General features: G+C 41.3%; 1 protein-coding gene across 1 annotated transcript in view; it reads left to right on the plus strand.

Moving 5' to 3' along the window:
* Positions 1 to 23,715, plus strand: part of ptpa (protein phosphatase 2 phosphatase activator) — a 59,059-nt gene extending 35,344 nt beyond the window's left edge. The window contains exons 9-10 of the mRNA XM_063073703.1: positions 15,625 to 15,732; positions 22,643 to 23,715. Of these exons, the coding sequence (XP_062929773.1) occupies positions 15,625 to 15,732; positions 22,643 to 22,717 (183 nt within the window). The 3' untranslated portion in view covers positions 22,718 to 23,715. The remainder of the gene's footprint in view (positions 1 to 15,624; positions 15,733 to 22,642) is intronic.
* The last annotated feature ends 3,793 nt before the right edge of the window (positions 23,716 to 27,508 follow it).

The raw sequence follows: 27,508 nt of genomic DNA on the forward strand, positions 1-27,508 counted from the left end.
CAAAATGCAATAAAAACAAAAATCTGTGATATGTTAATTCACGTGAACCTTTATTTAACTGACAAAAGTACAAAGAAAAGATTTTCAGTAGTTTTACTGACCAACTTAATTGTATTTTGTAAACATACACAAATTTAGAATTTGATGGCTGCAACACACTCAACAAAAGTTGGGACAGAGGTTTGTTTACCATTGTGTTACATCACCTTTCCTTTTAATAACACTTCTTAATCGTTTTGGAACTGAGGTTACTAATTGTAGGAGATTTGCAACTGGAAATTTTGTCCATTCTTGCTTGATATAAGACTTCAGCTGCTCAACAGCCCATGGTCTCCGTTGTCTGATTCTCCTCTTCATGATGCACCATACGTTTTCAATAGGAGATAGATCTGGACTGGCAGCAGGCCAGTCCACCACACGCACTCTGTGTCTACAAAACTATGCTGTTGTAGCCCGTGCAGAATGTGGTCTGGCATTGTCCTGCTGAAATAAGCATGGACGTCCCGGGAAGAGACGTCGCCTTGATGGCAACATATGTCTCTCTAAAATCCTAATATACGCCGCAGAGTCAATGGTACCTTCACATACATGCAACTCACCCATGACGTGGGCACTGATGCACCCCCATACCATCTCAGATGCTGGCCTTTGCACCTTTCGCTGATAACAATCTGGATGGTCGTTTTCATCTTTGGCACGGAGAACTCGACGCCCATTTTTTCCGAAAACTAGCTGAAATGTGGACTCATCTGACCACAGCACACGGTTCCACAGTCTTTCGGTCCATCTGAGATGAGCTCGGGCCCAGAGAACTCACCGGTGTTTCTGCATACAGTTGATGTATGGCTTCCTCCTTGCGTAATCCAGTTTTAAGTTGCATTTCTGGATGCAGCGACGGACTGTGTTGAGTGACAATGGTTTTCCGAAGTACTCCCGAGCCCAGGTGGCTATAATTGTCACAGTAGCATGACGGTTTCTTAGGCAGTGCCGCCTGAGGGCTTGAAGATCACGCGCATTCAACAGTGGTTTCCGACCTTGCCCTTTATGCACTGAGATGTTTCTGAATTCTCTGAATCTTTTCACAATATTATGTACTGTAGATGTTGAAAGACCTAAATTCTCTGCAATCTTGCGTTGAGAAATGTTCCTTTTGAACTGACTAACAATTCTCTCACGAATTTTGGCACAAAGGGGTGAGCCACGACCCATCCTTGCTTGCAAGGACCGAGCCTTTGATGGACGCTACTTTTATACCCAGTCATGATACCTCACCTGCTACCAATTAGCCTGCTTAATGTGGAGTATTCCAAACCGGTGTTACTTGAATATTCTGTGCACTTTTCAATCTTATTTTAACTCTGTCCCAACTTTTGTTGAGTGTGTTGCAGCCATCAAATTCTAAATTTGTGTATATTTACAAAATACAATTAAGTTGGTCATTAAAACTATTGAAAATCTTTTCTTTGTACTGTTGTCGGTTTAATAAAGGTTCATGTGAGTTAACATAGCACAGATTTTTGTTTTTATTGCATTTTGGAAAATATCCCAACTTTTCTGGAAATGGGGTTTGTATATTTATGCATTCACAAGTACACATTAAGATGATATAAAAAGTAATTAGGCACTTAAATAGGTAATTATGTGCAGTTGTAATTCCATTCTATTAGACTAAGTATTGATAATGGTTGTAAAAAATAGTAATAATAGTGGATTAATAATAATTTCCATGTATCTCTTGTGGACCATTTCTTCCGGGTCCAAGATATTGTATGTAACCCTATATAACTTCCATCGTAGGTGTTTATATCTTAACTTGTTCATGTTTGCTCCGGACTCCAATTTCAAGTTTGGTTACAGTGGTAACATTAAAAAGATATACAGTAAGCAAAGAATTAATGTGTAATTTACAGCAAATAGACAGTATATCCCTTTAAGGCACGTAAACCCAAAAGGGAAAAAAGAATCCAACAAAGGCTAATGAGAAGATAAACATAGTAATAGATCAAAAGAAAAGGCTTATTGGTGTCAAAAAGAGTAATAAAGCCATGGATTGGGAAACTTCAGAATTCAGCAATGGAGGGGTGGGGGGGGGGAAGGAGAGCAATCTAGCAAGAAGCATAAAAACAGAATGTAAAAGCTTCTATAGATATGTATAAAGAAAAACAGATTAGCAGAAGCTTATATGGGTCTGGTACAAACTGAAAAATGTATACAGTGGACTAAATAAATGGCAGGAAAATTAAGGAAGTATTTTATGTCTGTTTTTACAGAAGATACAAAAAATGTGAAGAATAGGGCCAGAGTGAATGAGAAGCTGGAAGAAGTTAGTACTGGTGAAGTTAATGAGACTGAAAATCGATTAAATCACTGGGTTCTGATGACCTGCATCTTCAGGTTTTTGAAGGAGATGGCTGTGGAGATAGCAGATGTACTGGTTGTCATCTTCCACGGGACCATAAATTCTAGAACTGTTGCCACAGATCAAAAAATGGCAAATGTAATCACACTAATTTAGAAAGATGACTTCAGGAAAAATGCTATTGATGTATTTGGACTTTCAGAAGACTTATGATAAGGTGTAACACGTACATTATTAAGCAAAATTAAAATTAACAAACAGAAAATAGGGTAGGAATAAATAGTCATTTTCAGGTTTCAGTGGGATGACAAATGGATTAGTGTTGGAGCCCAAGATGTTCACACCATATATTAATGCTTTGGATGAGTGAACCGTGTGTAATTCAAGTCTGTCTCTTTGCTGAAAATATAAAGCTGGGTGATATAGTCAACTCTATGGAGGCTGTAGGGAGATTTCAAGAAGATAAAGGCAGGTTAACATTAGATATGTACATAGCAGATAGAATATGATGTGGATAAAATGTGAGGTCGTCCATTTGGGAAGAAAAAAATAGAAAATATTTGTTTTTTTATCTGGTGAGAAATCAAAAGATGCTGGTGACCAGAATGACATTGGGATTGTGGTACACCAATCTTTGGAAACTAATGTGTAGATACAGCAAATAATTAGCAAGGTAAATTAATTCTTGGTCTTTATTGTAAGAAGATTTGAATACAAAAGTAAAGAATCTTTACTAAAATTGGATAGGACTCTGATGAGACCACATCTGAAATATTGTACAGGGGCTCCCCAGGTTACAGAAGACCTGATTTTCAGAAAGCTGATTTTATGCAAAATCTCCCAAGGATTTATAAAGCATTTTTCAAGGCAAGAAAAGTAAAATTGGTAAATTGGTTTATTATTGTCAGATGGTACAGTGAAAAACTTTGTGTGCCATCCATACATATCTCTTCATTACAACAGTGAATTGAGGTACTACAAGGGAAAACAACAGAATACAGAAAAAGGTGTTAGTGTTACAATTACAGAGAAAGTGCAGACAGACAGATAATAATGAGTCTACAGTGAGGTAGATTGTGAAGTCAGGAATCCATCTTATTATGTTGCTGGACCTTTCAATAGTCTTAAAACATAGGACCTTGAGTCTGGTGGTACTTGCTTTGAAGCTTTTGCATCTGCCCAATGCGGGGGGTGGGGTGGTGTTGAGAAGTGAGAATACCTGGTGGTGGGTGGGGTCTTTGATTATGTTGGTTGTTTTAGCAAGGCAGTGAGAAAAGTGGACAGAGTCCATGGAGGGGAGAGTCTGGTTTCTGTCATGTGCTGAGCTGTATCTACAACTCTGCAATTTCTTGCGGTCTCAGGTAGAACGAGCCGTGATGTGTCTAGATGGGATGCTTTCTATGGTGCATGCATAAAAATTGGTTAGGGTCAAACAGGTTTTTTTTTTGGCCTCTTGAGGAAGCAGGGGTTCTGTTGAGCTTTCTCGGCTGAGGCGTCAATGTGGTTCGACCAGGACAGGCTGTTGGTGATGTTCACTCCCAGGAACTTGAAGCTTTCAACTATCTCAAACTCAGTACCATTGATGTAAACAGGAGCATGTGTATTAGTCTCTTTCCTGAAGTCAATGACCAGCTCTTTTGTTTCACTGTCCTTGAGGTAAAGGTTATTGTCATGACACCCTGCTGCTAAGCTCTCTGTCTCCTTCCTGTATTCTGATTTATCGTTATTTGAGATTTGGCCCACTGGTGGTGGTCATTTGCAAGCTTGTAGATGGAGTGAGTGCAGAATCTGACCATACAGTCACAAGTGTACAGGGAGTAGATTTGCAGGCTGAGGATACAGCCTTTGGGGGCACCAGAGTTGAGGATGATGATGACAAAGATGCTGCAATTCTTACTGATTGTAGTCAGTTGGTCAGGAAGTCAATGATCCAGTTGCAAAGGGAGGTATTGAATCCCAGGTCTAGGTGGGTTTTTTTTAAGCCTTTAGACTCCGAAGAAAATATTTGCCCTCTATTTGTACCTGCCTCTGCATGTCTCAGATCTCTCATAGCAATGCATCCCTGGCAGTGGAGACAGCGTAAGAGTGGTCTGCTATCAATAATAACTTTACAGAAAATAAGTAGACTCCCCATACCATTATCACTATCTTCTCAGGGCAAAACTGCATCTCTAGTCTGTTCTCAGATGTAATTTACAGCTTCACATAATGACAACCAGGCCCTTTACTCTCCATTCTGTGTTTTGACCAAGAGCTGCTTCAACTTCCTCAAAAATTAAGTCCATTAGATGTAAAACTCCTTTTGGAGTCAAAACATTGGGAAAAGACAGTTTAGCTGAGTAAATTCTGTTTATCAAGGTAATCTTTTTCCAGTGGGAGGGAGGTGTGTTGCATTACCTGCTCCGGCATCTGGCCATTGCAATCATGAAAAACAGTCTTGTAGCGTTGTTTTGTAGTGGAATTATGGAGCATCTAGTTAAATTAAAAGGCAATGGGTCTTCAGTAAAATCTGTTTACATGTAACACCCCTCAGTAATCTGGTACATTGTCTTTAAGAATGGAGTCGTCATAGAGCGATACAGCATGGATTCAGACCCTTCGGCCCAAACAGGCCATGCTAACCATGTTTGTCCACCCAGCTAGTCTTAATTTACTGCATTCAGCCCGTACTCCCTCTTAGCCTTGCCTTTCCATCTGCTTACCCAAATGCTCCTTAAATGATACTACTGTATCTGCCTCAACCACTTTCTCTGGCAGCTCATTCTGTATACTCACCAGCTGGGTTCACAACTGAAGGCTACTTAAGAGATTTGTTTTGGAAACTGGTAAGGCAAATCTCTTCTACTGATGCATGTAAAGTACTAAACAATGTAACATCCATTGATACTTTAAGGCCATCAAAGTTGGCCACTGGATGTGGGACATTCTGATTTTCTACCATTGTAACTGCATCGAGGAAGATGATAAATAAATGTACATTTTAAATGACCCTCGTTGAAATTGTTCATTTCCATTTTGGAATATATTGGTTCATGGACCATTCTCATGGATGGGGCTTTACCTAACCTGGGGACTGCCTATATGTAGATTTAGTCTCCCAACCCAAGGAAGGATTTACTTGTGATGGAGGGAACATAATGGAGGTTTGCCAGATTGATTCCAGGGGTAGTGATTGATCTTTGAGAGAGATGAGACAGGCTAGGCCTATACTCTCAAGTTTAGAATGGGATATAATTCTTTTGGTATCTAGCAGGATGATTCCTGGCTGTGGTATCGGAAATAAAATTCACAATCTTGTGATAAGAGACTGGCCTTGCCGAATGTAGATGTGAAGAACTGTCTTCATCCATGGGCCACTGAATCTTTGGAGTTCTCTACCCAAGAACAAACATACTGAGCATATTTAAGATACTGAGGTTAGTACAAGAAAGTGGTGTTGAGAAAAAAGATTAGGATCCTGTTGAACAGTGGAGCACGTGTGAGAGGCTGAGTGCCCAGTATTGCTACTAATTCCTCTTGTGTTCTTATCTCTCTCTGGTCCCCTCCCCACACCACATTATTCTGGCTTCTTTCCCTTTTCCAGTCCTGATAAAGGGTCTCAGCCTGAAGTGTTGACTGTTTATTCCTCTCCATAGATGCTGCCTGACCTGCTGATTCTCCACAGAATTTCATTGCTCTTTAACTTCCTTTAGTGTTCTCTGTATTTTGTGTGGTTTTGATGCCAGCCTCTGTAAAGATACTCATCTGATTGTAACCGTAGCTCTCTATTCCTGTCTACCGACAGTAATCTCAATCACCTTTGCTGATTAAGAATCTACTTCTACTTCAAAAGTATCAAAGACATTGCATCTTCCAGCTTTTGAGAAGAAGGCACCAAAGACCCTCAACTCTGAGAAAGATTTTGCTTCATCTTGAGTGGTCACTCTTTATTTTTTGACAATGATCCTTGATTCTAACTTTCTCCCTACATTCACCCTGTTGCAACTCCAGAGGCTTTTGTGTTTCGATCAAGATGCCTCTCAATCTTCAGCACACACTTGGAAAAAGCTGCGGAAGGTTGTAACCTCGGCCATTTCCAACACGGGCACTGGCCTCCCTCGCGCTGAGGACACCCTCGAGAGGCGGTCTCAGGAAGATGGCATACATCATTAAGGGCAACTCTGAGATTCATTTTCTTGTGGGCATACACAGTAAATCCAAGAAGCATAATACAACCATTGAAAGACCACACCCAACAGGATGGACAATGTGCAAATACAAACGAAAAGTAAATAAAAAAAGCAATAAATATTGAGAAAAATGAGCTAAAATGTCCTTGAAAGTGAGTCTATAGGTTGAGGGAACAGTTCAGTGATGGGGCAAGTGAAGTTATCACCTCTAGTTCAAGAGTCTGATGGTTGAGGGGTAATAACTATTCTTGAACCTGGTGGTGTGGGTTCTGAGGCTTCTGTACCACCTTCCTGATGGCAGCAGTGAGAAGGGAGCATGACCTGGCTGGTGGGGGTCCTTGATGATAGATGCTGCTTTTCTGCACTACTTTCCATTCAAGAGCATTGGTGTTTCCATACCAGGCTGTGATGCAACCAGTCAGTATACTCTCCAACACATCTATAGAAGTTTGTCAGAGTTTTAGGTGATATGGCGAACTTTCGCAAACTTCTAAGGAAGTAGAGGCACTGCTGTGCTTTCTTTGTAATGGCACTTGCGTGCTGGGCCCAGGACAGATCCCCTGAAATGATAACACCGAGGAATTTAAAGTTGCTGACACTCTCCACCTCCGATCTTCTGATGTGGACTGGTTTGTGGACCTCTGGATCCCTCCTCCTGAAGTCATTATCAGTTCCTTGGTCTTGCTGACGTAGAGTGAGAGGTTGTTGTGGCACCACTCAGCCAGATCTTCAATCTCCCTTCTATTTCTCTCTCAGAATGGATAATAAACCCATGAACACTATTATTTGCTCTCAGTATTATTTGCTCTCTATTACACTACTTAATTTAATGTATATTTCATATTGTAAGTTATAGTTTTTAATTATGTATCACAATGTAGTCCAGCTGCAAATCAACAAATTCCATGATGTATCCCAGTGATATTAGATCTGAATCTCAACTCCAGTGGATACAAACCACAACAAACCATTGACTATGAGTCAATGAACATGCTATTGACTATGTTCTAGTAAACGTTCTCTGAACTTGCAAAAATATCCTAAAATAAGAAGTCTAATGTTGTACATTGTTCTCCAGATGTGGTTTCTTTTATGTGCTATATAAGGATTTTAATGTGCTGTCTAACTAAAAGATGTCTGTGGGAAGTAGATGAGAGTGCAGGGTCCTAACAACATTTTAAGAGTGTTTACTTGGGGGAGGCCAGCTGAGAGCATGAAGGCGGAAGGGACAGAAAGAGAAATGTGTTGAAAGTTGAGAAAGCTGGTTTGGCACACAAAGTGTTACAGCTCGCTTGTATGTGGGAGGAGGGATGAGAGAGCTCAGGTTTCAGTTAAACTGGCAGAGGAAGCTTACACAGGAAGAAGGAAGCTGAGGCCCCTTAGCTGCCAGAGAAACAGTTTAAAAGGGTCAGGTCCCCAGGGGGACTGTAAAGCATGAAAGTAGTCACTGAGTAATTTCCTTCCCAAGATGGCTGCTATGACTGATTCCCCACGGACCACCTCCTCCCGCTTCTCAGTGTTTTGCTGTGAATCCAAAATAGCTTTCCCTCAGTTTGTCAGGAGACCCGTTTTTCTCATGCGAAAAGCAGCCAGAAAAGTAATACTGCAACAATGTGTTAAAGATCTCTAGCTCTGAAATGTGTGTGGAATTTTTGCCCTGAATTTTATTATAGACGACAGTCTTTACATACATAAGCAAAAGCCGATTTTTTTTTGGGCTTTTAGATGTTGCAGTTCCTTAATTTTTGATATGTCTTTTCTTGAATGGAAATGGGTGGGGAGTGGAAGAGTAAACCCAAATGGTTTGAGTTTTCACTGGCTGCCGTGTTTTTGATCTCTGTGGAATGAGATTTTGGGATTTTTGCTATATTTAGCTATTAAATATTAAGAGAATCAATGGATGTGAGGTCACTGCAAGAAAGTGGTACAGAGAAATAATAAACACGAGATTCCGCAGATGCTGGGAATCCAGAGCAAGTTGCACAAAATACTGGAGGAACTCTGCAGGTCAGGCTGCATCTATGGAGAGGAATAAAGAGCTGACACTTTGGGCTGAGACCCTTCAGCAGGAGAGAGAGGGAAACTCGGTGACGATCTCATTGGTGGAAAAGGCATGAAGGACTGAATAGCCTGCTATTTTTCTTAAGGTTATAAATAGAACCCTGGCTCAATGCTTTCTCCTGCTTCAAATCTGAAACTAGCAACTGTGTGCCATGGTCCAGGAAGATGCCCTCAGTGAGTAAGATAGATGTTAACATTGAATCAGACAAATATCAGCCACGGCTCAGTGGGCAACATCCTCACATTTGAATCAAAGGATTTGGAGGCTCAAACGTCAAGCCAAAAATCTTAATAGTCAAGTCCGGTTTGACAGTTCAGTGCAGTCTTGTGAGTGAGTGTCTTTGCTGCAGATGTTACACCAAAGACCTAGACTGCAGACGTGAAGTATCACATCACTATTAAATCTCTATGCATCAGTCTCTGTACATCAGTACAGTTTTTGTGTTTATTGTTCACCTGAGGGACCTTGATGCCTTCAAACTGCTTCTAGGAAAGCACTGTGGTTTGAGGTTATGATAGGTGCTACAGAGTTTTGTCTCTTTGCTGCTTTAGTGAGGATGAGCAGGCTGCAGTCTGTGAACTACCTCTGTGGTGAAGCTATTTCCTGACACTTCACTGGCCAGGGTCTATACACATCAAGATAGAACGAGGCTTGCACTCAGCCTATTCACAGTATTCCTCCCCAGCACTGGCAGATGTTTCTTGCTGGGTGTGAAAGTAATGGCATCCCTCTCTTTGTCACTAGACAAGACCATAAAAAAAGGCAAGCTGGAAACTTTTGTTTCCAGAAGGAGAGAATACAAAAACAAGGATGTTGTGTTGAACTTGTCCAAGGATTTAATTGGGTTTGTTAGGAGTATTGAGTTTGAGAACACCTGCTTTGAGAGGTTGCGGGAAGACATGAAGGTGGTGAAGTTTTGACTCACTTGAGCAGTTTTTAACAATGAAGTTATGAAGAAACTTGAAGATGGTGGGGGAGGATGGGATTCTCATTTCAAACTGAAACTAATAAGAGATAACGTGATTAGATATCTCAAAAAATTAACAATTTAAAATTTTGTATTTACAATACAAAACAGGCCCAACAATTCTGAGCCAGCATTCATGTTCCACTGACACCTCCCACTGCTTTCCTTTCTATGATTCAATCAGGATATCCTTCCATTCCTTTTCCCTTCATTTATTTAACTCGTGTCTAGAAATATTCCACAATCTATCCACTCTTTGGGTTAGGAAGATTCCAGTTTCTTTGTTGTGAGACCGTTTTGTTTTGAATACAGATGAATTGATTTCAATTTATTGAATGTAGTGAAGTTCTGAATAATGACGATACCAGGGCTGGAAAGGGTGGAAAAACATTTCTCTATGCAGGTGTTCAGAGTTCGTACCATGATCCTTTAAATGTACTTAAATAATTCTGAGAATATTTAAAGGCATGGAAAGCAAATAAGGGAACCATCAAAACTTTCCGTACAGTTGGAGACATTCATTTTAATATTAGCTTTATCTGTCACATGTATGTCAAAGCACTGAAACATACAGTGAAATGCATCATTTTGTGTCAACCACCAACACAGTCCAAGGGTTGTGCTGGGGGCAGGCTACAAGTTTCTGGTGCCATGTTTCCAGTGCCAACAAAGCATGCCCACAACTCACCTGCCCTATTTGGAATGTAGAAGGAAATCGGAGCAGTGGAAACCCACGTGGTCGTAGGGAGAACGTACAAACTCCTTACAGACAGTAGCGGTAATCGAACCCTAATTGGTGATTGTTGGTGCTATAAAGCGATTATGCTGATCACTACATTGCTGTGCCCTGTTCCAAACATACCACCCTTTAAAAGAACTGTCAAATTTGGGCCTGTACACCAGATTCTTTAACCTTACAATTTAGTTGTCTTCATGAAGTCCTTTTGAGATTTACTGTGAATCTGATTCCACCACGCTCCTAGTTAGTACACTCCTAAATAAATCTTTTCATTAAGAACTTTCTGCTCCATTTCACTTCACTGTAACATTCACCATCGTCTCCATAGTTTTTCTGCCAGTTGTTTAAAATCAATGACCAGGGATTGTGAAACACATTTAAAAAAAAGAATTATTTCACCTCAAGCACTCTATTAAAGCCTTTCAATATGTTTCTCTCCACTTTCATTACTCCAAGAAGAACATAGGACAGTATTTGAAGTTGCTGGCTTGGCAGGTCTGGACTTTTGATCTAGAGACCTGTTTGAATCTAATTATGGCAACTGTGGAATTTAAACTCAAGTTATTAATAAAACTAGATTTTTTAAAAATTGCTAGTCTCAGTAAAATAAAACAACCAAATAGTTGTTGGGAAAAAAAAACTTGGTTCACTAAGTCCTTTCGAGAAGGAAACCTGTGGTATGTGTGACTCCAGATTCACTCCTCGGTTCTGGGGGTGGTTGGGGATAAGTTCTGACATTTTCAATGAGCTCCATATTCCACAAATGACAAAAAATTTTAAAGAACACACTACTTGTCCATTTGCTTCATGTAACTAAACTCCCTCACCGGACTGTACAGCACACCTGTGATGGGCTGAATGGTATTTTGCAATGCTGCTTTATTCCATAATTCATCCAATTCAGTGGACTGTTTGATCCTTTTGTTCCTGGCCATCAATCTGGATGAGTGCTCTGTGTTGCACTGACTTAACATCCTGTTCTGATGCATGAGCTTCTTGCCTTTTTTAATAGTTTGTTCAGTTCCCAGGGAACCATCTATTAAACGTGAAGTATGTGTTGGATGTGGAATTTGCACCTGGTTTAGCTTGCAGGTGACTATAGTTGTCCTAGTAACCATCAGCTTGAGGCATCAGAGGAGAAAGGTGGGTGATTTGCATCATTACTCACGGATGATTAAGTGGGTTCTTGTGTGGTGATTGGTTTCATTTGTTTTTGAGGGGCTTCAGTTGTATGGAGAGAGTGGAGAGCTGGCTCTGTTCTCATTATGCAGAAAATTAAGGGAGTTTTGGGTCTCTTATCCAAGAAAGGATGACCCAGCTGGTGGCGTAGTGGCATCAGCGTCGGACTTCGGGACGAAAGGTCCCAAGTTCGAATCCAGCCGGCTCCCCTGCTTGCTTTCCCTCCGTGCTGGGTTACGAGCTGGTGATCCCTTTGGAAACTCACCCGGCAGAAGGTAATGGCAAACCACTGCTGTAACTTGCCTCGTACGCGGTTCCCCACTACGTCAGAGAGGCGTGGAGGGAAATCGTCTGCTAACCGGAGAAACTCCGGGTGCCACGTACCTTTCCTTTCCTATCCTAAGAAAGGAAGTGCTGCCATTGGAAGAGGGTCCAGAGGAGGTTCAGAGACTGATCTTGGGGAATGAAAGGGTTAACATGAGGAGCTCTGTTCCTGTACTAGCTGGAGTTTAGAAGAATGAGGAGGGATCTGATTGAAACCTATTGAATATTGAAAGGCCTAGATCTGGTGAACATGGAGAAGATGTTTCCTGTAGTGGGAAAGTCTAGGACCAGAGGGCACTGCCTCAGAAGTCCCTTTAGAACAGAGCTGAGGAATTCTTTAGCCAGAAGGTGGTGAATCTGTGGAATTCATTTCTACAGACAGTTGTGGAAGTCAAATTGTTGGGTATATTTAAAGTGGAGTTGATTGGATTCTTAATTAATAAGGGTATCAAAAGTTACAGGGAGAAGGCAAGAGAGTGGGGTTGAGATGGAAAATAAATCAGCTATGATGGAATGGCAGAGCAGACTCAATGGGCTGAATGGCCTCATTGTGCTCAGGTATCTTATAGTACAGTTGTGCTTAAAAATTTTGATAGCCCTTTGATGGAAAGACTCAGATTTGACATAACAGACAAAAGAATCGGGGGAGAAATTAATTTACACAACAAGGTATAATTTGGAATCCATTATCTGGGGTGGTGCAAGCAATTCAAAAGTAATATTCACAAGGGAATTTAATAATATTTGACTGGAGCAGGGTGGAAATTGCAAGCTGGCTAAAGTGCAGGGCAGTGGGGCTAACTATACAGCATACAGGATCTAGTGCTTCCCTGGCGTATGTGACGAATAAATCCTTCTCGGGCTTCCAGCTGGGTATAGGTGTCGATTTTTAACCCACATTTTGATGACACACACTGCCATCTTCATCAGGGATGGCATCCTGATAAAGATGGCAGAGATTGTCGTCAAAATGTGGGTTAAAATCAATACCTGTACCCGACTGGAGCCCAATAAGAGCTTATTCGTAATTGTATCGCACTTTCCAACAGCTGGCAAAGGCACAGTGGCATAAATGACTAACTTCAGTTCTGTATGCTTCTGTTGTGAGTTCAGAAAATATGGTAGAATTTTTAAAGTATGTATCAAAAATGCTTTCCCACCATCTGTCCCAGCTGCAAACTCTATGTTGATGCACTTGTATACATCACAGTGGAGAAGAGAGGGAGAGGGCAGGTGAGCATACTGTTCTTCATAACTTGTGCACCTGTGCACGTCTGTTTTATTTTGTCTAACACTCTTTAAAGTTCTTGAGTTTCCCTGGCTCATTTGGAAAAGGCAGAATGTGGTTCAGTTCCTGTTCTGTGCCAAATCATTTGTTTACCATGCTTTTGCGACTTTACTTAGCTATTGCTTTGTGTAAATAAACCCGTCTATTCCTGGTCTCTCTCAATCACCTGGGCATGACAATAGATGGTAAGATGGGTGGTTAACAACATGTTTGCTGTGGGTTGTGGGGAGGTGAAATTTCGGCAAATAACACAAAATAAGTGCCAAATTGAACATTGCTGAGAACTGTATGCTTCTGGTGTTCAGACAGGGTCTGGTTGTATACTTACTAACTGATGTTGAGTTTCTGGTGGAGTGAAATACTGATTGAGGAGGCTAGTATCTGGTATCAGAACCTATAAACAGCTGGGCACTGCCATAGATATTTCTGATTAACATTGCAGCATAGCTTTAGTAGAATTGACAGCAAGGAAATGGGATATTCGGCCCACCTGGTATATACCAGGATTTTATAGAACTTGAAAGCAACACACATAAAATGCTGGAGGAACTCAGCAGGCCAGGCAGTATCTATGGAGAAGAGTAAACAGTCCACTTTCTGGGCCTTCATCAGGTGTTGCTTTGGATTTCCAGCAACTGCATATTTTCTCTTTGTTTGTTTTATAGAACTTGGCTGTCTTCCTATTTGACTTCCAGCAAAACTGATTGTGTTCTTGCTCCTGGGTTGATCTACTTTGTTCTGAAGTACATCTGAACCCCTCTGCCATGATTATTCTAAACACTGGTGCTCCTCAGCTTCCTAATCTATTACCTGTACACTCGTGACTGTATGGGCAGGTTCCGCGCTGACTTCATATACAAGTGTGAAGATAATCCCACTGTAGTGGACTGCATGAGTCAGAGTACAGGAAGGAGGTAGCTTAGTGACATGGGGTCATGACAACAACCTTTCTCGATGTCAACAAAAGAGCTGCTCATTGACTTCAGAAAGGGGTGTGGTGCACATGGTTCCTGTCTATACATCAAAGGTGTTGAAGTTAAGAGTTTTCAGTTCCTAGATGTGATCATCATCAATAGTCTGCTCTGGTCCAACCACACGGATGTCACGGCTTTGATGTAAACCTCACCAACATCTCTACTTCCTCAAGAGGCTGAAGAAATTCAGCACTTTCCCCTTTAACTCTCACCAATTTTTACCGCTGCTTCACAGAAAGCATTCTGCCTGAATGCATAAGAGCTTGATAAGGCAATCGCTGTGCAGGTGACAGCAAGAAACTACAGAGTTGTGGACTCAGCACGTCACAAGAATCAGCCTTCCATCTATGGACAAACACAAAGAAAGGTCTTGGCCCAAAATGACAACTATTTATTCCTCTCCATAGATGCTGCCTGACCTGCTGTTTTTCCAGCATTGTTGTGTGTTGTTCTGGATTTCCAGCACTGCAGAATCTCTTGTATTTCTTATATAGACTCCTAGCCTAGCGATCTACCTCGTTATGATTTTGCACTTTATCGTTTGCCTGCACTGCACTTTTTCAGTAGCTTTTACATTTTATTCTGCATTGTTATTGTTTTACCGGTTCCTTAAAGCTGTCATAAAGGAGGAGCGGGAATAAGCTCCTATTACCTATTTCATGCTCCGAATGGCATGCACCTCAAATAGTCTCTGAAAACCAAGTCCAGCTCCTGGCCTTCGTGTGTGCCTTAGCTACTAAGCCCAGCATTACCATTCGTACTGACAGGAGAAGGGGCGAAGTCAGGTTACTGGCACCTTAAAACCAGTCGCGTCGAGCAGATGAGGATTGTCAGCTGTGGTTGGCAGCTCATCTAGGAGAAGGAAAACTCTGACCTCAAACCTCTGGTGCCTTGCAGCTATACCCACTCAAGGGAGAGGCTTCAGGAGTAAACCCTGAGGGGAAAATCAGGATCTGGAGTCATTACGTTAAGTGTAATGCTGACTGGCAACTCCTGCGGCGCTGCTGGTGCCAAACTTTATCGGTCTCTACTGTTCCTTTGGATTCATCAGCTGGGTGGAGAAGGGGAGCCTGCTATGTCATGTAGACAGCTTGGATGCAATATCCATGGTCCATCGTGACCAACGGAGGGCCTGATATTGTTTTACCTTACCCTAGCTCAGTGCGCTGTGTAATGATGTACTCTGTATGAAACAAGCTTTTTCCACTGCATAATAATAAAACAACACCAATCAGTGTTCTTTGCCTGAATATTTCAAGTAGTAAGCACAATCTCAGTACCCTCTTGAGTAGCTTCTCTTGAAAACCTTAATGGTGACTTTGAATTTGTGACTTGTAGTTCAGTCTTTCAGATGTGAAAACATTTCATCTCCCCATTTGAATCTCTACGTGTTATTAAAGGGTTAAAAAGCTTTGCTTGTTCAGTGAAAGGGATCCCAATCTGTTCTGTTTTTTTCTCATTAATCCATACAGAGGAGAAAATGTAAAATACATCCATTGACCAGTTTTCCATGCAGTTGTGTAAGTCTTAATGCCACAATTGTCCGGTATTTTTAACCTGCAGATGAAGACTGGCCCGTTTGCAGAGCACTCCAACCAGCTGTGGAATATCAGTGCTGTCCCCGCATGGTCTAAGGTTAACCAAGGACTGATTCGAATGTACAAGGCAGAAGTGAGTACAACTTAGACATTGACCCTGACCAGTACAGCAGGTGCCCAGTGGGTGAGTGGCTGTGCCTGTTTACTGTGTGAACAAGGTTTGCTATTCAATTGATAATTCCAACACCATTTCACTTGAAATAGTTGGTACTCATCTTTGATTCCTTCCCAAGTTGAACCAATTGAAATTGGTCACTCTGATGAAGGGAAGCAGAGGAGTTCTATTGATTCTTACTCAATCTCGATTACCCTGTTTTCTTTACATAGCGACCAGGCTTTTAAAAAGAACTTTACATTGATTGTAATGCTCTTTGGAAAGTCCTAACATTAAAGCAGTTACATGAATGCAAGTCTTTCTATTATAGCTTCTCCCCCATTTCAGAAGTTGGAGCATTCTTGCAGGAAGGATGGTTTCCAAATTGCATGGGAATGGGGATGAGTGGGAGAATAGATTCCTGAAATGAAATATTTGGGGAGGGTGTGTTGGGGGTTACCATGGGACGTATTGTTAATTGAGTCTATGGGCAGTGTAGCAAATCTGCTGCTGACTTGTGTAACTTCCTGTGCTGCTCTGTGATGTTTTCAGGCCCCTGTGGCTTTAAAATTTTGGTTTAAAACTGAGTGGAGTAATGTGCGATGTAATCTGGCAGATGTGGGGCATTTGGGGGAAAGCTGAACTAAAAGCTGAGGTGTCGAGAACCATAACTCGTAGCATGAGTCACATTGTACTCCTTGAGCAAACCAGTAAAGCCGTTACTTCATGTCATGGAAGTTTATCACAAATACAGATTGATATTCTCAACCAAAGTTCTTTTGCACACACCATTTCAGTTCTTGGGGGAAGGAAAAGTGTTCATCACAAATGTCTAATGTCTCAAAAATGTTCTACGTACAGTACTTTTCTTTCTGAAGAAATGACTCAGTTGACTTTCCCCATTGACTGTGGTCACACTCCATTGAAGTGAAGGGACAGGATGAGTAAGTAGCCAATGTTCATGAACATTGAGAAACCAGTACCTCCTTGAAAGTAAACAGAAGTTAAGACAGAGAGAGTAATCAAGTAGAGACTTCCAGATTTGCTTGGTGCCGAGAAAGAGTTTCAAGCTCACATGGACAGCATATAATGGGACAGAACACAGCAGAATGGATCGGAGTCAGCCTGTAGGTGTTAGGATAGGTCTGGGCATCAGGTGAAGGGGTGGGGCTACTGAGTTGGAAGGAAAGAAAAGCTTCAAAGAGCATGGGTCTGGTCTTCTGTCACACCGGGACTGTCTCTTTAAGCTATTGGTGTAGGAGGCAGCTGGCACAGGACAGGCATCCTTCCTGAAACACAGTCCCTTAGCCAGAGGAAACTGCGCTAAATGTTTCTTGAGGCAAATCCACAGACAAAAGACAGACTGTTACTGAGCCTACCCGCTGAAGGATCCATGTGGACTCTTACATGCTGTACTACTTCAATCCTTCTCCCATCATTAATTGTTATCCGGAACCTTTTTAAAAAAAAATTGCTGCCACAGTCTTGAAGGATTGCTTTGTGTTTTTTTCAATTCATAAGCTTTTTATATATGTACCTAGAAGTGTAGGATATAAACCAGTTAGGAGCCTCTTCCCACCTGACCACCTCAGTATCAACATATTTTCTGTTTCGTGTCTTTCTCTAACTTTGTCTTAAGTATATCTATCCTGTATCAATTCCATATTCTAGATAATTCGTGGACTCTTTTGTTTTTTTGGATTGGTGACTATGTTATAGTTATGCCCCCTAGTCTAACGCCTGCGTAAATTTTCTGTCTTCTCTATCAAACACTTCTATAATGTTAGACCTCTAACAAGATATAACCTCAGATGATGCTTTTCTAAAGTAAAGATCTCCAAATATTTTAGAATTTACTGACTGATGGTAACTGGAGGTCCTGGCTCAGTGATGGCACTTTCACCTTTGAGCCAAAGGCAGAGAATTTAAGTCCCACACCAGACACACAAGCTAGGCCAACTTTCTTGTGCAATATGTATTTTTAAATGGTAATTTGTCTACTTGCTGCAAAAAAAAACTCTCCCAGAAAAACGAACAGGAATGTAATGGCACTGGCTTGACTTTACTGAAGCCTTTGTTTGGCTGACATTTCCTCTTGCCAGGGTACAGCTACCACCAGCTCTCTGATACCCTGCTCCAGCGCCTGTCAGAGCACACAGTGTGTGCTGGCAGGCTCTTCAAATGTGAGAGGCATCTCGGCTAAGTGTCAGAGGGAGTGACTTCTGCTTTTTATTTCCACTCCCTGGCCTAAGGGCCTTGGAGCAAATGCCTGATGCAACTCCTGCAATGATCAATGAATTCGGTGAGACAAAAAAGCAAAGTCCAAGACAGGCAGAGGTAATTTGGCTTGTTTTGCCTCTGCTGGACTGTTGAAACGGAAACTCAGTTTGTCCGATTACACTGCTCTTTACAGAAACCCTCTACATTTCTCATGAGGTATATCTCTTTTAAAAAAAATTACTCCTTAATCTTTATCGGGCAACACACTCCAGATCATAACCAGATGCTGGATGTAAACATTTCCCTCATGTTTTGTCAGGTTGCTGACTCTCCGACCATTGGAAATAATTCACACCTATTCAGTATCGAAATTGTCTATTAAGTAATTTTTAACAGGATTGTCAACTATGGGTCAGATTTGGAGTAGTTTGCCTGTTCCCCACCCCCCTGCCCCCCGAGCTGCTTGATCAATGCTTTAGTAACTGAATTAGTATCCAGAGACCTAGCGACTTGAACTCAATCCCACCATGGCTGTGGGAAATTTAAGTTCAATAAAATGATTGTAAAAACACATCTGGTTCATTAACGGGAATGAATTCTGCCATTCCAGCCTGGGCTGGCACTTGCAGGGCTCTGATCCGCTCGTGTGGTTGATTCCTAACGTCCCTGAACAGGCATATCAAGTCATTATGCTCAAGGTTTAATTAGGGCTGGACAATAAATGAAGATCTTGGCAGCAATACTCACATCCTCTGAACAAATATATAAAAGAATAAATACTGAGCTTGAAACAAAAGTACCTTACTAATGACCATTTGAATCAACACCGACTAGGGACTGATCCTGGGTGGTCCACTTCTCCACAAGCCTCTAGGTAATCATTACATGCCCTCAAAATGACTTTGCATCCAGACTCCAGCAATGCTGCTCCTGGAGGGTTTGACAGGATAGTGCTGATAGTTGTCCAGCGTGTCTGACGATGACTGAAAACCTTTGGAGGAGAGCTTTAAAGAGGAGAAGCCACTGCATTGGAGCAGTTCCACTCTCTTGACCTCAAAAGTCCAGGAGCAGTGGTACAAAGAGGTATCACAAACTTGGCTCTTCCTTGGTTGCAGTGGATGACCATAGTGTCTTCTGTGCCTTGCCGTGCCCTTCGCCCTCCATACAGAACCGCCTGCCTGGCCGTTGGATCTCATCGTAGATCTAATCCACCCAGACCACCAGAGCTGACTTCACATGCTGGGACAGACAGGTCCCTATCTCACTTGGGGTACGAAGGCACCGGCTACCCTCACCTGCCTTACCCGCCTGTCAAAGCGGTGTACTGGGGTGTGGCCAGTATCACATGAAAACAGCTACTTGGAGCCACAGGTGAGAGCTGAGTGTCCAGTGGGGACCAGAGGTGAGTGAGCTGCCCCGAAATGCCCCTTCACCAGAGGTGCTGCCCCTCCCTGGACACCCCACACACCCAAAGGATGATACAGAGGAAAATTTATTCTGTACTTGCTGTGTCCTGTAACTGCCCTGAGAGCATTTTCTGGGGAAATGTAGAAGCAGCTTTACTCTGTATGTAACTTCTGTTTTATACGGAGACAGTATGGAGAAAATTTTATATCTAGCCCTGCTGTGCCTGCTCTGGGAAACTTCACTTCTTTCATTACATTCATAATGACCAGAAAATTCAAATTTAAAGGCAAAATGTTTTCCCAGTGTGTTTTGCTGAATTCTGTTCATCATTTCTGTTTCTTTGGGTGGCTCTGGGAGCTTTGAGCTGATTGAGGTGACATCAGTTTAAAACACTGTTCTCCGTTAGAAACCACAGCTCTTTGACATTCTCAACATTCTAGCTCTCTCACCAGCTCTTACCCTCAAACTCCACCCCCTCAATTACATCAGTCTCTCAGGTTTACTTGTGAAGTGAGTTGGAAGTTAAACTGGCTTATTTACCCAAGGATCTCAGCAGCCTCTAGCCATTTACCTCTCAGCATGTCAGAGAAAGAGAGGGGAGAATTGTTACTGCCACTCCATCCTTGACTTCTTTTAAAGATATTTTTTTCCCACTGTGCTCATTTTGTTTGGCTCAACATTGTCTGAATCTCTCTGTCATGAACTGATCATCATTATCAAAGACTGCTACCTGGTGCCCCCTCTCTTTGAATTATTGATTACAGGACTAGACATTAAGTATACAAACCCCAATATATACCCAAGGGAGAAAGAAATGGAGTAGTGAGATGAAATAAATAGAGGGTAGAATGAAAAATGTTGGCTTTGCCAGTAATGGCCACACCCTGAGATTTAACATATTAAAATATGTTTATTGATTTAAAAAAATATTTTCATACCGTCATGTTAAAAAAAAATCAGATCATCCATTGTTGCTAACTTCCGCAGCCAGAAATAATACCTCCTCCCCACACCTGAACAGCCTGAGGGGCCCCTTTCTTCCTCTCTGGCCAGTCCCCTTTTAACATCATCCCTATTGCTCAGCTAAACTTGTTCTCATACTGAGAAGCTTATCATTTAACTCCACACGCTTCCTCCAAACCAAAGATTCACCTATAGCCACCGGCACAGATCCAAGCCATTATTTGTTTCCTTTTGGGACATAACGTGTTACTCAGGTTCTCCCCCTTGCCTTCTGGTACATGACAATAATGGTCCTTCTACTTATTCTCTTATGTTCCATCATCTCTGTTACCAGTTAGATTAGATTATGAGGACACTCAGTCCTCGTTTATTGTCATTTAGAAATGCATGCATTAAAAAATGATACAACATTCCTCCAGAGTGATATCACAAGAAAAACACAGGACAAACCAAGACTAAAACTGACAAAACCACATAATTATAACATATAGTTAACAACAGTGCAAAGCAATACCATAATTTGATAAAGAGCAAACCATGAGCACGGTAAAAAAAAGTCTCAAAGTCCCGATAGACTCATCATCTCATGCAGGCGGCAGAAGGGAGGAACTCTCCCCCCGCCCCATTGAACCTCCAAGTGCCGCCAACTTGCCGATGCATCACCATTGGAAGCACCCGACCGCGGCGGACTCTGAGTCCGTCTGAAAACTTCGAGCCTCCGACCAGCCCCTCGACACAGCCTCTCCAAGCACCATCCTCTGCTGAGCACTTCGACTCCACCCTGGCCGCCGAGCAACAAGCAAGCTGAGGACTCGGGGCCTTCTCCTCCAGAGATTCTGGACCACGCAGTAGCAACAGCAGCAGCGAAGCAGGTATTTCAGAAGTTTCACCAGATGTTCCTCGGTGCTCTCACATCCATCTCCATCAAATCAGGATTGTGCACGGCACCCTACTTGACAAATAACAGACATCACCACCGGAGTGGCCGCTGCGAGCTGCATTGCGCCGCCATCTTCTGCTTCTCCAGAAGAGAAGGAGAGTTTCCATGCTGTTCTCATTTTAAAATAGTCCACCTCTGCCTTCCATGTCTTGACTTTTCTATCTCCATTTCAGTGGATGGTTAGAGTAACCAGTATCTAGTATAAGCCCCTGGGGTCTGCCACAGTTAGCTTGATTATATTGTTCCCATTCTGCTTCCTTCATTCCATTCTACCAGCTAGTTGGATTCTATAGGATTAGTTCTGATAATGCCAGTTTTCGCACTGCCCCTTTAGATATTGTCTTTTTCCTCAACCGTGCTTTCTTCTCAACCATTGTTGATGGTGCTGTTTGAGCATTCAGTTCTATTTCTCACACTTCTGCTCTCACCCGCTCATCTCTGACTCAGAACAAAGGTAGGGATTCCTTGCCTTTGCCTTCCACCAAGCTAGCATCCATATTCATTGGAATACTCTTTGCAGTTTCCAACACCTCTGACCTGATAACAACACAAGACAACTTCTCTTCCAGCATACTGAAAGGACTGTTGGAGTTCTCAGAAGAAGACAAGCTCTGTTCTGACCATCTGCAGATTTTGGCAGCGTTGGAAAGCTTGAGTTTATTGAGTGGCTGTATCTTTCTTGTATATGCTATGTGTGCTTTATGCTGTGTGTGACTGTTGGTTCTGTGTTTTGCACCTTGACCTTGGAGTAACACTGTCTCATTTGGCTGTATTCATGAATTGTTAAATGACAATTAAACTTGAAGTTGAAGGTGATGCAGCAATGAAACATCGTTGAACTGAAATAGTAACTCTTTCTATCTCCACAGGTGTGGCCTGGCTTACTAAATATTTTCACTGTTTTGTGTTTATTTAACTGTCCAACATCTACAGTATTCTGCTTAAAGAAATTGATGTAAAGATGTTAAAGGATAGCTGGAACAACAGTAAAGTTTTGCATTTGTGTAGCAGTTTTAAAGTACTAAATTATCTGAAGATATTTTAGACGTCATAATTGGGCAAGAAAATTAGCAATAAGCCACAGTTGATGATAATTGGAAAGGTGACCAATGTTTGGGTTAAAAGTTTTTATTACTATCATCAAGCATATGGATAGTTTTAAATAAATCATTTCTGGAATTGGTTCTGTTCAGCTGAAGGCAAAGTCCCTCCCTACTGGTGGTAGAGGGACTGAGGGAGTATAAGTTTAAAAAAAATTGTTCTAAGAAAGTGGTTGGGATGAAGAACAGACAGCTCTTGTAGCTTATTCAGTAATGTGAATTTTTCCTTATGTTCTTCTAATACATCTTTCTTTTTTAGTGCCTCGAAAAATTCCCAGTCATCCAGCACTTCAAATTTGGCAGCTTGCTCACCATCAACGCAGTGGGGTCATGAACCAAAGCAAAATAGGCACCAGTAATCGGAGGCAGTCTGGGACTTTCTAACCAGCTGCAACAGAAAGAACTTCCACCAAAAAAAACATGACTTTTTTTTCCTTTAGTACAACTTTTTTTGATTTTGTGTTAAGCACAGACATGGAGTGAAGTGGTGTGGATTTTTAACGGGTGCAAATGGACATCAAGTGGCTCAGCTGTCGATCACTAGAGTTTGCTGATCTGAATCTTCTCTACATCCAGCACAATCATTAATCTGCACCTCAGGTGTGACAATTCAAGCCAGTCTGGTATTGGTGGTGCTAAAGTGAGGGGGAAGCAACTACAGGAATGCTTACAAATGGAATAGAATTAAAATGTAAAAATGTGCCTTTGATTGGAAGAGAATTTTATGCCACTTAAAAGCAATGGGTGGATTTTTTATTTCTTAAAAATTACATGCTTCACAGGTGATCCAAGGTAGTTCTCAGTTTGCCCTCCACCCCATCCTGCAGTATACTTAATGCTGCTTGTAACATAGTTCATTGTCTACTCCAGTGGTTATTTTTTCCAGTGTCAATAAGTCATTTGAGAAAGGAAGCATCTTGCCACCCTCTTCTGTTCCTCAGCACCCACTAAACTTGCTTGGCTAGTGGCAGTAAGGAAACAATTGCTGGTAATAGAATAACTAAATTTAACAATGACTAATTTGGTTGAATATATCCACAGCCTTCTATTCATATACAAAAAGTAAATATAAATCTCATTAGAAAAGTATTAGGCAATGCAGTATTTAAAGGATGTTGATATTCTCAGCCCTTTTGTGTGTTTGTGTGTATATACGAGTATTGAGAGGGCAGTGCTTGGAGTGTTTCAGCAATGAGACCTAATCCCTCAATAAAATACACTCCAATGACTATGTTACATATAATGGAAAAAAATAAAGATTAAAGGGACAATGGTTTGTTGAATTTTGTTTTTATATTCTCGGCAGTGCAATGATTAAAGTTAGCCATTAACAAAACTTTGCTAGTTTTATTAGCTTATGGGCAGGAGGGTCTTCTGGTTCATAACCTGGCTCATACAGATAGCTCACCTCAGTCAAGTTGAAAGCAAACAACCAGCACAACTGGCTTTGATCCCACTAGGTAGGGAAAAAAAAATGACTCGACCCAATACCTAACTAAGGTGCCCCCCACCCCCTATGAAGAGTAGGGCTAACTGCTTTTTCAAATGCGCATTAGGTCAAAAGATCATCACATGTGGTGTTTGATTCTGTCATTGACTGCAGCCAAGTGCATGTTTCTACAAGTGAACAACCAAGAGATCCACCTAAGAGTGATATCAGCCTGATCTAAACACCATGCGAAACTTGGCCAGATAATCAAATAGGATTTAAACAACATCTGAGAAGAGAAGGAACTTGGAGATTTTAGGAACAGAATTCCAGAGCTGTTGGCCCACACAGTTAACAGCAGGGCCACCAATAGTGATTAAAATCAGCAACGTGGGAAATATCTCAAGAGTGTTGCGGACTTGGAAAAGGTTGTAGGAATGGAGGAAACAGGACCATGGCAAGATTTGAAAGTGAATGAATATTTTAAAATTAAAACACATGGTCCAGCAGCCAGTGTGGACCAGCAGTAACAAATGAATGGAGTAAGGTAGAATGTGGCTATAACTTGATTTTTGATTTACATTAGTATTTACATTTGGTCCAGTCTTTCAAATTCATCAACTTTTGCATGAAAGAATATTTTCCAGGAATTTACCTTTAGTAAAGTGAGGAATACCTGTAGCTTGCATGTGTTTAAGGTCAGGATTGGAAGTCAGAAAGCAGGCCCTGAGGTTATTGTAATAATGAGATCCTGAAAGAACATAGACTTGAATGAGAGCTTCATTAGCAGATAAACTGGGATAGGGTTGGTTCAAATTTGACTAATATAGATTACCTGACTATTATCACATTTCTTTTGATGGGATCTTGCTTGGTTTGTGAACCCTTTGCAATTACCTTGTTTTCTGCATTAATTACTCAGATGATCAGACCACATTATGAGTGACAATAATAAACAAATGCAATCTGCATGGACTAATAACACACACAGTTGTACTTCTCGTCAATACTAAGTACACCATTTAAACAATCAGTCTAGGTTCAAAAAAAGTATGTGAACCTCTGGGGTAATGCCTTCTCCAAAAGCTATTTGGAGTCAGGTGTTCCAGTCAATGAGTTGAGATCGGAGGTGTGGGTTGTAGAGGTGCACTGGTCTATATATTAAAAAAAAAGACACAAAGTCAGGTTACTGATAGAACCTACTCTTCTGAAAGATCTGTTTATGTGCACGACACCTCCATCAAAACAACTTTCAGAGGACCTTAGAAGAAGAAATATAGAGATGCATGAAACTGGAAAGGCTACAAAAGCATTTCTAAAGACCTGAGTGTTCATCAGTCCACAGTAAGAGAAATTGTCTACAAATGGAGGAAAGTCAGTACTGTTTCTGCTCTCCATAGGAGTGGGCATTCTGCAAAGTTCACATCAAGAGCACAACGTGTAATGCTGAAGGAGGTGAAAAAGAGCAAGGGTAACAAACAAAAGAACTGCAAAATTCTCTAGAACTTACAAGTGTCTCTGTTCATATGTCTGCTACAAGAAAAACACCAAACAAGAATGGTGTTCATGGAAGGAAACCACTGTTCTCAAAAAAAAAATTGCTGCACGTCTCAAGTTTGCAGAAGACCACCTGGATGTTCCACCATGCTTCAGGGATTATGTTCTCTGGCCAGAAGAGATAAAAGTTGAACCTTTTGGCAGAAATGCACGCTGCTATGTTTGGAGGAAAAAGGGCATTGCACAACACCACCAAAACCTCATCCCAACTGTGAAGCATGGTGGAAGGAGCATCATGGTTTGGGGCTGCCTCAGGGCCTGGACAGTGAACAATGAATTCAACTTGTATCAAGACATTTTACAGGAGAATGCCAGGGTAGCAGTCCTTCACCTGAAGCTTAACAGAAGTTGGATGATGCCTCAAGACATTGATCCAAAATGTGACAGTAAATCAACAACAGAATGGTTTAAAAAAGAAAATTTGTGTCTTGGAACGGCCAAGTCAGAGTCCAGATCTTAACCCAATTGAGATGCCGTGGCAGGACCTGAAGAGGGCTGTTCGTGCAAGGTATCGCAGAAATATTGATGAACTGAAACAGTTTATTTTAAAATGGAGCAATGGTCTAAAATTCCCCCTCGCTGTTGTGCAAGTCTGATCAGCAACTACAGGAAATGTTTGGTGGAGATTCTTGCTGCTAAAGGAAGTTCTACCAGTTATTAAATAAAAGGGTTCACATACATCTTCCAGTTTGGACTGTGCATGATTAAACAAAGTGTTCAATAAAGACATGAAAAGTACAATTGTTTGTGTTATTAGTTTAGGCAGATAGTGTTTGTCTATTATTGTGACTTAGACGACTGTCATTTTATGAGTAAATAATACAGAAAACCAGGTAATTGCAAAGGGTTTACAAACATTTTCTTGCAACTGTAGATCTCTACCTAGGAAAACAGGTAGTAATACACTCATTTTCTTGGAGGCCTGGGAAAGAAATGAGAGAGGAAGTGTGGAAATTAGGAGAGACCCTACCATAACCAGCATTTCCAACCTACCCCCCTCCATTATGCCAGTAGTTGCATCTGGTGTAGATAGTCATAGAATCTACTGTGATATTTTTGGCTCCTTCCCGAAGAAAGGTTATTAATACGGGCAACCGGAGCCTGTGAAACCAATACTGGGTGTAATCCAGTGCCTTCAGGAGAAGAATGAAAGTATATAGAATTATAGGGACTTTGTTATTCGCTTGTGGGTACAATTCAATTATATTACAGCACATATACATCTTACTTCTGTATCATTTAATACTTTGCCCAACACATTTCTATTGTATTTTTCAGGTAACCCTTAGTATAAGCAGCTTTTATTAAGCCTGGTTTAGATGCCTGGTATTCCAGGTCTTGTTGAATGCTGCAAAATTTGCTTGAACTGAACATTTCAGTTCTGGTAACACACACGCAAAATGCTGCAAGAACTCAGCAGGCCCGGCAGCATTTTTGGAAAAGAGTCCTCACGTTCTGATGAAGGGTCTCGGCCCGAAACGTCAATTGTACTTTTTTTTTTCCATTGATGCTGTCTGGCCTGCTAAGTTCCTCCAGCATTTTGTGTATTGCTTGGATTTCCAGCATCTGAAGATTTTCTCTTGTTTGTGATTCCAATTATGGTGACTTCTTTTACAATGACAATATTGCTACAAAATACTATGCAGTAAAATTGATATTTGGTTTTCAATACCGGCTTTGTAAAGTTTCTAAAAATAGCATTTTACCACAGTCATTAGAGGAACTTAATGCAGATGTCATTTACATGACGTACCACTAGAGAGTGCTGGATCACAGAACCCACCACAGATTCACAACTAAAAGATTTCAAAGGATAAACAGCAACTGTGGTGTGTGAGGGTTTTCAGTTGAGACACTTGTAGCTTATTAACATCAGAGTTCAGTAGCAATTTCATATAAAAATCCATTAAATGACTCAGTTAAAATTTAAAACAATGAGTGTCTGCCCCTCAGATCTAATAAGGCAGTTGGGTTGGCCATAGTTAAAATTAAACCAGCTTCTCTTACATTTCAGTATCCAGGTGCTCTTACTGAAATCAGTGTTTTAAATAAATGCAGGATTGGATTCAATTATGATATTATTAGATAGTCTATTGACACTAAATTATGATATTATTAGACAGTTTATTGACAAGAAAT

Source organism: Mobula hypostoma, chromosome 21 (assembly GCF_963921235.1).
Source record: "Mobula hypostoma chromosome 21, sMobHyp1.1, whole genome shotgun sequence".
NCBI lineage: Eukaryota > Metazoa > Chordata > Chondrichthyes > Myliobatiformes > Myliobatidae > Mobula > Mobula hypostoma.